The 11,284-nt window shown below is 55.2% G+C and overlaps 1 protein-coding gene across 1 annotated transcript; it reads right to left on the bottom strand.

The window, feature by feature from the left end:
• Positions 1-6,374: 6,374 nt before the first annotated feature.
• LOC306816915 (maestro heat-like repeat-containing protein family member 7) lies at positions 6,375-10,775 on the bottom strand (the record flags this gene model as incomplete). Its single annotated transcript, XM_079333369.1, has 13 exons — positions 10,672-10,775; positions 10,336-10,484; positions 9,880-10,027; positions 9,448-9,635; positions 9,221-9,358; positions 8,829-8,943; positions 8,517-8,657; positions 8,147-8,323; positions 7,845-8,000; positions 7,584-7,685; positions 7,162-7,264; positions 6,832-6,888; positions 6,375-6,541 (listed from the first exon to the last, which is right to left on the bottom strand). Exons 1-13 carry the CDS (start codon positions 10,756-10,758, stop codon positions 6,375-6,377), a joined length of 1,728 nt encoding a protein of 575 aa, XP_079189495.1. The 5' UTR covers positions 10,759-10,775.
• Between the last annotated feature and the right edge of the window lie 509 nt (positions 10,776-11,284).

Here is an 11,284-nt window from a genome sequence, read left to right as displayed (position 1 = left end):
TGATGTCACACAGCTCTGTAATGTCACACAGCACCCTATGATGTCACACAACACTCGATGATGTCACACAGCTCTGTGATGTCATACAGCACCCTATGATGTCACACAGTCATTGTGATGTCACACAGCCCTGTGATGTCACACAGCCCATGTGATGTCACACAGTCCTGTGATGTCACACAATCCTTGTGATGTCACACAGGCCCCAGTGATGTCACACAGCCACATGTGCTGTCACACAGGCCTGTGATGTCACACGGTCATTGTGATGTCATACAGCACCCTGTGATGTCACACTGCCCTTTGATGTCATATAGCCCCTGTGATGTCACACAGCCCCTGTGATGTCACACAGCTCTGTGATGTCACACAGCACCCTATGATGTCACACAACACTCTATGATGTCACACAGCTCTGTGATGTCACACATCACCCTATGATGTCACACAGCACCATATGATGTCACACAGCTCTGTAATGTCACACAGCACCCTATGATGTCACACAGTCATTGTGATGTCACACAGCCCTGTGATGTCACACAGCACCATATGATGTCACACAGCACCATATGATGTCACACAGCTCTGTAATGTCACACAGCTCTGTGATGTCACACAACACCCTATGATGTCACACAGCACCATATGATGTCACACAGCTCTGTAATGTCACACAGCACCCTATGATGTCACACAACACTCGATGATGTCACACAGCTCTGTGATGTCATACAGCACCCTATGATGTCACACAGTCATTGTGATGTCACACAGCCCTGTGATGTCACACAGCCCATGTGATGTCACACAGTCCTGTGATGTCACACAATCCTTGTGATGTCACACAGCCCCCAGTGATGTCACACAGCCACATGTGCTGTCACACAGGCCTGTGATGTCACACGGTCATTGTGATGTCATACAGCACCCTGTGATGTCACACTGCCCTTTGATGTCATATAGCCCCTGTGATGTCACACAGTCTCTGTGATCTGTGAAGTCACAGTCATTGCTGTGATGTCACACAATCTGCCCTGGGATGTCACACGGCCATTCTGTGATGTCACATCCTGCTCCAGGATGTCACAGCCCCTCTCTGATGTCACATAGCCACCCCGTGATGGCAGAACACACTCTCTGATGCCACAGCCTTCTGTGGGACATCACACAGCTGCTCTGTAATGTCACAGTCTGCTGTCTGATATCACAGAGCCACCCTCTATGATGGCACAGTCTCCTCGGTGACCTCACTGCCCTCTCTATGGTGTCACACAACCGTCCAGCGCTGTCACAGCCCACTCAGCAATATCACAGCCTGTTCTGTGATGTCACAGCCCAATCTGTGACCTCACACAACTTACCCTGTGCTGTCACACAGCCCCTTTCTGACATCACAGCTGCTCTCTGGCTCCATGACACAGCCACAAAGGTGCTGCTGTGCCACAGCCCCCTCTGGGACATGACACAGCCCCTGCCAATGCTGAGCACCTGTGAGCTCTGCCTGTGCCCTGCTCGTGTCCCTGCCATGCCCTGGCAGTGCCCCAGCCCTGCTGGGCTGTGCACAGGAACTGCTCCTGGGCAGAGCTGTCTCTCTGCAGCGCTGCCCTTGCCAGGAGCTGCCTCTGTGCTGGAGCCCGGCCCAGCTCAGCAGCACAGGCACAGCAAAAGGACTTGAATCACCCTCTCAGGGATTTGGTGCTGTTGGCATCAGACTCAGTCCCTGAGAGAGTGTGCTCAAAAAACTTCTCAAGAGCTCCAAGTGAGATTGAAGCACTGAAGTTTCTCATACTTAACTAGATCTCAGTGAGGGACAGGACTGAGAAAGTGTCCCCAAGTCCCAGTTAGAGCAGAACACTGGAGGCACTGATGGCAGGTGGGGAAAAACAAGGGAAAGGTGTCTCTGGTGCTGAGCACAGCTGGATGTGTTTCAGGAATGCAAAGGGCCAAGGGCTGAGCCCCAGCCCCTGGCAAGGCAGATCCTGTCCCTCCCTCATTGCTCAGGGCTCTTCCCAGGGCACTGGGCTCTGGGGATGTGCAATGCCCAGGGCAGGACCATGGGGCAGCCCCTGCCAGGCTGCTGAGCAGGGACAAGGAGGCAATGAGGCCCCAGCACAGCAAGACTCACTTGTCCCCTGCTGGCCTCAGGCCCAAGGCCAGCAGCCATGGCCCAAGTGCTGCAGCAGTTGGCTCTGGCAGGGCCTTTCAGCTGCTGCCCATCCCTGTGCCCTCTGCAGCCCAGGCTGTCCTACGGTGTCCATGCCCTGCCCTCTGTCCCTGCAGGCTGTCGGCATCCCCCGGCTGCCCCACCTCGCTGCTCCTTCCTTTGCTGACAGCTCTGCATCCTGCCTGCCTCTGCCTGGCCACACAAAGCCTTGGCCTTGATACCAAGAAGTTGAATTAAACTTTTACTGTGCCAGTGAACTTTTGGCACTGGAACAAGGCATGCAGGGGCTGCTTTCCCAGCAGTGACAGTTGATGGAGAAGATGAAGGTATCCAGCTCAAGGGTGCAGTGATATAAGAAAACAAGGGGGACTTGGGGATTTGGAGCGGGTTTTATTGAAATGGGCAAACTGAAATACACATGTAGCAACTGAATATCAGCAAGACACTTGTAGAATAATGCATCCACATAATGTTAGGAGTTATCCCACATTGGACCTGAGGTCAGAGAAAATTGATGCCCTCTTTAACACTAAAATACTTTTAAGGAATCTTATTCTGATATTTTGGAGATTTGGTGACAGTGGGGCCTCATGGACTCAAGGAGTCATCTGTGATACTATGGAACCTTAAGATTCCATTGTGACCCAGCAGAACAGACAGGGAATGTCTGTGGACAGGTGCTGGCACTGCTCAGTTGTGCTGTGGGAATAGGAATCTCTCTCAGGGTGTCCAAACAGTCTGTAAAGCTGTGAAGAAAATGAATTTTTTAGTTAAGCAGTCTCCTCTGTTCTTTCAACTCACTTGACAAGGATTTAGGCAGATGTTACTAAATACTTTATTTCACTGCTAGAGGGGATGGTGTTTGCCTCCCCCACAAGCAGCACTTTGTTACAGAGTAGTTTTCAGTCCCTCTGTCCTGGTCTTTTTGTCCTTCCTTCCTGGTAAAGTGTATCAACATGACATAACTTTTATCTGGTATTTAAATGGCTGGAGTGGAGTGTGCAATGATATTTCATTGCTGTGTGAGGATGATATAGTGAAATGAGACAGTGTAACCAAAACAGATGGTGCTAATCTTGAGTCTGTCTGCAAGATCTTACAGCATTTAATTAAAATGGTGGTGTAATTCTCATGACACCTTTAACTACATTTTAAATTCTTGGACTATGAACTAAGGGCTTTCTTATGCAGATTTTCACTCATGTGAGTAGTCCTCAGTATGAGTCTCTGGTGGCTTCAGAATAGCTACTTACTTGAATGAAGCTCTCAAGATGAGACACTAATAAAACTGGCAAACATATATATGGTATTTACATGTTTTATGTTCCAATTTGAAGCATAAATTGTAGACTAAAGATACTTAGCAACTATTCTCCTACATAGAAGCAAACAAAATTCTAGATTAGAGGAATTGTTTAGACTGAGCCTAATTTCAGAGGTTGGCAAATAAAATGTTTTAAGGTACTCTGGGCAGCTTAACATCTTCCCTTGGTTGGAAGGACATTTGATGAAAACTTTTATATTCTCTTTGTTTACCTGAAATGTGTTTGTAGAAGTGATGAGGTGTCTTGCATTTTTTTTTTTTTTTTTTTAAGACCATTAAAGAAAGTTATGTTTGAAGCACTTGGCCGACCTGAATTTGTCTGAGTGGCACCTTTTAGGCAGGAAACTAGTAAGTATTTTTATACTTGGTTTTTGTTTTGTTTCAAATTGTAGAAGTGTGAAAAATAAAATGACCTTGTTGGGGGTTGAGTGCTTTTCTGTTACTGTGTCAATTGTAAGAATTTTTCCCATTATCATGCCAATGGAGCTGGCCGGGTTACACCCAGGGTCCCTGATGGGTCCAGACAAAGGGGGTGGGTGGGGACGGCTCCCGGAGGGGCCTCTGAGGCTTCCAGGAGGTCACTCGCGTTTCCGGCGAGCCGGGAGGAGGACGCCTGGGATCGTTCAGCCACGCGGCCGAGCACAGCAGAGCCAGACCCTCTGCGATCACCTGCCCTGCATCTGCCCCGTTCCAGCCTCCTGCCTCTGCGGACACAGCTGATCCCCCGGACACACACGGTGAGCGAGGAGCCGCCGCCCTCGGTGAGGGTGAGCCCGTTCCCGCCCGGGACCGGCGTGGCTGCTGCTGCCCCTCCCCCCTCCCTCCTGCCTTCGTTCCCATCTGCCCTCTGGCAAATCCGGGCTCTGGACTAAGCACGGAGACAGCGTGCTTGCATCTAAAGGGACTGACACCGAGTTATCTATTTCGTTCTGTTAGCAATTTTAACTGTTATTGTTTTCTGTTTGTATACTTAGATATATTAGTAAAAGAGCTGTTATTCCCACCCCCCTTATCTCTGCCTCAGAGTCCTTGATTCCAACAATCGTAATACTTGGGGGAGGGGAGTGGAACCAAAGTCTCTATTCCAAAAAGGGAAACTTCTGCCCCTACTGGCAGACACCTGTCCTTTCAAACCAGGACATATGGACAGCTCAAGGAAAGCAGATGAAGCATTCTGAGGATTATAAGGATAAATGACGAGCAGTTGAAGATTGAGGAAAACCTAACTCCATGCCTGCCTTTGTTATCCAGCCTCAATGTAAAATCTCTATGGCTTGTAAATTTGAAACTCATAAACCCCTTGTAAAGGAGATTACTACAGTGACCATGTGCACCTGTGATGTTTCTAACAAGCAGTGTGTGCATTCATTTTTGTGCGATTCCTATCAGGATTTTTGCATTATGCAAATTAAAATGGACAGAGACTACAACCTAGTGAAAAATATTCCCCTTCTTCTGTGACACATAGGTGAGAACACCATCATCATGTAGAGATATAGTAACCAAGCCCACCAGGAATCCCACCCAAGAAATCTTTTTTCCAGCAGCCAGCTCTTGTGCAACTCCAATAATAATTTGTACTGGTCGTGCGCTTAGTACATGGAACAGATCTCGTGGAGGATGTGCTTTTGAGAATTGAATTTCATTCTTGGGATATTCCAGGCCATGAGGAATATTAACCAATCAAGTTGCAGGAGTAGCTGTGAACATAATCATCCTATGAGTGCATATCGTGCCCAATTCCATGAGCACGTGTTGGTGGCCCAGATACGCATGGAATCCTGAGAGAACAACTACGTTCTTTTATGGGCTGAGGTACTCAGAATACTCAACTATTTGTACTGGGAAATTTAGTAAAGTAAGTATCCTTTGTAATACTAGCAGGGGCCAGTGTAAGGTTCCTGAAGGTATCAGAAATGCTTGCCTAAAGGCAGGCAATGTATCTGAACAAACCACAGTGACGTGCCTTGGGCATCGACAAGGAGGGAACCTTGTCCTGTCTCCCAGCATGGGAGCCTTGCCCTCCTTGTCCCCAGGCAGCCAGTGCAAGGGACACCTCAGCAGTGTCCCCACCCTCCTGCTGAAGCTTCTGCTGCAAGCCTGGGGCAGACTTTGGGGAAGCACCAGAGCAGGCAGGTGTTAGGAACAACGCAACTGCCCAGGGGCTGCTAATGGCCTCTGACACCCAAGTCCTCAGGGCTTCCCACCGCCCCAGCCCCTCAGGTGCCTCCTGGCCCCTTGCAGCCTCCTGGCACCCACTCCCTCACACATCCCCCTCGTTTCTTCCACTGCCTTGTCCCATCAGGGTGTCCACAGCCCCTCATCCCTTCACGGCCTCCCAGCACCCCGTACCCTCAGGCCTTCCCCCAACCCGGCCAACCTGCCCAGCAGCAGCGCTGCAGCCCCAGAGGAGCTCCAGAGGAGCCCGAGCAAGAGGCACCACGGAGCCCTCAGCAATCCATCCAGGAACAGCCGGGCAGGAGGACAGTGCTGGCGGCTCCTGGCTGGGACGGGGGTCGTGGCCATCTCCAGGCACCGTCTCACAGGGATCCCCGCAGCTCCGGCCCCTGCCCACCCGCTCTGTGGCCAGCACAAAGGCTTCAGCACAACCAGCAAAGGCCAAGGGGCTTCTGGCCATTTTCCGTGTAACACTGCAAACCTAGGCAGCTTGCTGAGCACAAGCAGCCTTCTCCCCCCCTATTCCCCAATGCCCTGCAGACCCTGGGCAGCAAAAGAAAGCTACTGGGAGTCTGTCTGTTGCATAACATCCTATATTTCTACAATAAGTAAAACAAAAAGGAGAAAAAACTTCAAGAAAGGAAAAATCCCCACTGCCTGGCTGGTTCAGGTGGCTCCAGCAGGCAGAGCCTCCCAGATCAGCTCTCAGTTCTCAGCAGAGCTCCCATAGCACAGCCAGGCACTGCCGCACAGTCGAGACCGTCGCTGGCACGCCTCATGGAATCGGTCTTGCATCGCCTGAAGGATGGACGCTGTTTCAGCTGCAAGTTTTCTAATGGCAGGGCTGGTGTCATCTGCCATATCTTCGAGGGCTGGGAAAGAAAGGAACAGAGCTACTGTCAGATCCTGAATCTGCAGGAACCCGAGGAGACTCCTGTGCCAGGGGCATTCCAGCCCGCTCTAGCCATGGCCAGGAGGAAGAAGGGACCACTGGGATCAGTCCAAAGCTGCTGGCCATGAATCCCCCACCTGCCCCTGAAATCTCTGTGTGCTCTGCCCACGCCGCCCCCCATCCGCACAGGGAGCAGAGCCCTCCGCAGCCGGGGCAGGGCCTGCAGCTCCTCCTGCCAGCCCCCACTGCCAGCCCGCTGCCCTCACTCACCCTCACAGATGAGCTGGAGCTCATCCTCCTGCTCCCTCAGGCACCGGCCGGCCATCCCTGAGAACACAGACCTGGTCACGGCTCTGCCCAGCGGCACAGCTCCCTGCCAGCGGTGCTGCCAGCCCTGTGGCCACTCGCCCTCGTGGCCTGGCAGGGCTCAGCCCGGGCCCTTACCGCTTGCTGCCGCCCAAGGCACGGCTGCGGGAGGGCGGCAGCAGCCCCGAGAGCAGCCGGGGCTCCACGGCATCGGGCCCGGATGGCAGAAGCTGCTGGGGCAGCAGCCGGGGCTGGGGCCGAGCTGCGGCGGAGAGGGGAGGGACCCGGGCTCACCCAGGAACCTGATGGCTGCCTCTCGCAGGGGCTCCTGTGGGCTCTGCAGGTACGGCAGGGACTGGCGCATGTGCTCGACCACTCGGCTCCTGTCCTCTGCCAGCTGGGGAGAGCGGCGGGAGGGAAGGCTCGAGGTGGGCTCTGCCCCTTTGCCCGGCGCTGCACGTGCCCGGCCCCGGCCTCCCCTGCCTACACAGCCCTGAGGCGCAGCCAGCAGCTGCTGGGCCAGGCTCTGCAGGGCACAGGGCCGCTGGGCCGGGGCTCCCAGGGCAGCCGGCTCGGGGCCGCAGGAGCCTGGAGAAGAGCCCGTGCAGCCCCTGCGTGCAGCGCTGGGCAGGGCCACAGCTGCCAAGCGCACACAGTGAGTGCCGCGCTCAGGGGGCTTCTCCAGCCTGAGCCTGGTGCTTCCAGGCCCTCCTTACCAGGCACTCGGCGAACTTCCACAGCTTCTTCTTCCTCACAAGCTTTTTAAGATGGTTTCTCTGCAGGAACTTGGCCGCACAATGCAGCGTTTCCCAAGATGCCTGGAGAGCAGCAGAGATGCGGAGATGGCACCGCAGTTCGGGGCACAGGAGTCACTTCCCTGGTCCCAGGCCTGGAGGAGGCTGCAGCCCTGGTGGTGCCAGGGCAGGAGGCCGCCGAGCCCCCTCCCAGGGGGACACGGGCAGCCCATGAGTCCTCACCTGTGCCACACAGCGATTCTTATCATGGCAGTGGATGAAGAGTGGGATCAGGCTCTGCAGCACTTGTCTCTTCAGGGTTTTTTCTTCCTTTTCCAGCTGAATGGTGACCAGTGCTTGGAAAAGCAGTATAGACACCTGCTGCACCTGGCTAGTATCCTGCATGAAAGGAAGAAAAAAGACCTCAGCATCAGCAGCTGAATTGGCTGCAGGGCTCAGCTGTGCATTGGCCTGCAAATCCACAGGGCACAAAGTGTTTGGGCTGCTCCCAGAGGCCGTGCCTGGCTGGGGGCACAGAGCCTTACATGGTCGAAGAGTGTCAGCAGCGCCTCAGCCAGCTGCAGGGCGATGGGGCTGGCTATCAGACTGTTGTTTTCAAACACTGCAAAGCTGAGTACCATCGCTGCCATCCTAACTATTTCTCCATCTGCTTCCTCCAGCAGCTGCACAAGACTTTCAGCCAGGCTGCACATCCTTCTTGCCTGTGTGGAACACAAGTCTGTGAAGCCCCACCCTGCTGCGTCAGGCCTCGGAGGCCAAAGGCCAGTCCCGAAGCACTCGGGCAGCTGAAGCGGGAGGCAGGAGAGCTGGGAGTAGCTGCCCCAGCACACGAAGCCCAGCCAACACAAGGGGCTGCTTTCACCAGCGCAGCTTGAGGCACTGCCCCTTTCTCACCAGCAAGGGATCATCAGTGAGCTTGAGAAGGGCCCTGAGTGCCAGGTAACGCTTCTCCCTGCACTCGCTCTGCAGGTGCCGTGACAAGATTTGCAGGACGCGTTTACCACTGCTTCCACTCAAGTCCTGGTACTTGAGGACCTGAAAGGCACAGGGCAGTGCCGGGGACCTGGCCAGCAGGAGGCCAGAACCCCACAGGGCTGGGCCCAGCCAGCAGCCCAAAGCACGGGCACCGTCTCAGGCAGCTGTGGCTACGAGAGGCCAGAGAGCCGGGAGGCAGCTGAGCAAGGCAGCGCTGGCCATCAGGCTCACCTCCACAATGAAGGCCAGGGCAGGCAGATCCCAGCGTGGCTCCTGTGTGCTGAGAAGCTGGAGAAGGTAGCGAAAGATCCGGGAACACAGAGGTGGGGAGACACAGGACATCTCCCTGGCAGGAGTAAAAGTAGCCAAGACTGTGAGCCAGGGCCACAAACCTCTCCCAGGACTGATTTCCAGAGGTCTGGTCATTCCCCACCATCCTGCAAGGGGGCCTGGGCCATTTTGGGAGGTAGCTCCCTGTGGGCACTCTCCTCTCCCATCCTTTTCCAGTCTGCTTGGCAGTCCCTCAGTGACAAGACCTTCTGGCCCATGACCACACGCACTGTGTGGGGCACCCAAGGAACAGAGCAAAAATGCCAGGGGCAGTGGAGAGCAGGGAGTCTCACCTGGCCAGCAGAGCCACGGCATAGTGGTGGGTGTCAACACACAGCAGCGTGTCCCAGCCACACTTGCGCCCCACTGCCATCACCACACGCTCACCCTGCATTTGGCAGAGCAGGGACTTCAGGGTCTGCACTGCAAACCTGTGTGCAGAGCAAAGCTCAGGTCACCTTGGGAGCACTGGCTCCCTCCCTGGGGACATGGCAGGGACAGAGGGACTGGGACGGAGAACCTGTTGGGGCTGGCAGCAAAGCCATGTTGCTGCTGGCATTCCTTCCACAATTTATCGACCTCCATGGGTGTGTCCAGAGTGCTGAAGAGCACTTGGAAGAGCAGGTGGACAAATACGCGGGGCAAAATCTTCATCACTATCTGTGGGATGCAGGGCACCTGGAGGATCTTCCACATCACCACAGTTGCCTGCAAAGGACAAACAGCCCGAGGTAGCGCTCAGTGCCGAGGTGTCCGTGCGGCAGGGCCCGAGCGTGGCAGGGAGAGGCCAGGGGAGATTCAGGGGGAGCACCGGGCCTGGTGCCCCTGAAGCTGCCCCTAGGGCAGGATTCAGCCCAGCACCTGAGGCTGGCAGATGCAGTGGGGGAAGGAAGATGGAGAGCTGCTGGAGAGGCAGCCTTTGGGTGAGCAAAGGCCAATTCCAGAAACTCACAGCCAGGGCAAAGACTCTCGTTGTGTCCCCATTGGAGGTGCACGTGCTGTGCTCTGGCCAGCTCCCCATCACATCCAGGAGTCTCAGCTGCACCGACTCCGCAGTCCTGCTCGAGCACAAGATGGTCTTCCACATGGTCTCAGCAGCTCTGCAGGATCAGAGCTCTGTCTCAGGGCTATCTCAGACAGAGCACCAGGGACTGGGCAGCAGCAGGGGCCTGAGCTGGATGCCAGCTCTGCCTCTGCCCATTGTCCCTTGCTGGCAGCACCCAGACAGTCCAGTCCTGTGGGGACAGGCTCCTGAGGGGCAGGGAGGGAGCATGGCAGCAGGCTCGGGGGCTGACATGCCGGGGCAGGGAAAGGGAGCAGCCAGTGGACCCAGCAACTCCCTGTTGGTCAGATACCTGGAACAGGCTGTACAGGGTGATGGGCTGGTGAACCCTGAGCTCTCCCATACCTGTCACACGATGGGGCCACACTCAGGAGAGTCATCACCACATCAGTGGGCTGTGCCTCGGTGAGATCCAGCAGTTTCCTGTCCAGCCTGTGCTCATCAGACTCATTGGCCATGAGCCACTGGTGGATGTATTTCACCATGGCAGGCACCTGAAGAAGGCACTGGGAGACTTGGAAAGCTGCCAGAGGTAGTAACGTCCCCAGCTTCCCCAGAGAAGTGTTTCCCTTCCCTTCACACTGTGATGGCCTCAAAGGCTGACAGGGACCAGCAGGCCCCAGTGGCTTGGGAGGCCTAACAATTCCTGGAAGGATCAAACCCTTGCCACAGGCTGCTTACTTGCTTTGGACTTGGCAAACCCTCTTCTACAAGCATATTCAGCAGGGCAGCACTGGAGTTGGTGGTGGAGCTGTCACAGTTCTCCATGGAGCCAGTGCCCGTGGTGCTGGTTTCTTCCTACCAAATGCATTTGATGAATTTGCAAGTGTAGCAGGAGAACAAAGGGCAGGAAGAAAGGGATGTTCCATGGAGTGCTCCAAAGACTGTGCAGGGCTGAGCAGTGAGAGCAGGCCCAGCCCAGGTGGGGATGGCTGCAGGTACCTGTGCTGTTCTGGGAAAGAGGCCACCGGTGGATTCCTGCTCCTGTGTCTGTTCCATGGCTGCACCTGGCAAAGAGCGAGCGCAGCCAAAGCTGAGGGGCTGTGTGAGAGGCCTGAGAACAGAGCCCAGCCCTGCGCTCCCCAGGCAGGGGCAGCCCCAGGATGCCCCAGGGGATGGAGCGCGGGTTCTGCAGGGCGTCTGCCTGGCCCCTCTTCCCTCCTGTCCCTGGGCATGTCCTCAGGGGATGGGATGGGATGGGATGGGATGGGATGGGATGGGATGGGATGGGATGGGATGGGATGGGATGGGATATCACCATGCTGGCAGGAGCCATCAGCCCTGTGGCCCAGCT

The sequence above is a fragment of the Erithacus rubecula genome (genome assembly GCF_903797595.1).
Source record: "Erithacus rubecula genome assembly, contig: scaffold_977_arrow_ctg1, whole genome shotgun sequence".
Taxonomy (NCBI): Eukaryota; Metazoa; Chordata; class Aves; order Passeriformes; family Muscicapidae; genus Erithacus; species Erithacus rubecula.
The sequence above is the reverse complement of the archived record's forward strand: the minus strand, read 5'-3'. Positions and strand labels throughout refer to the sequence as shown.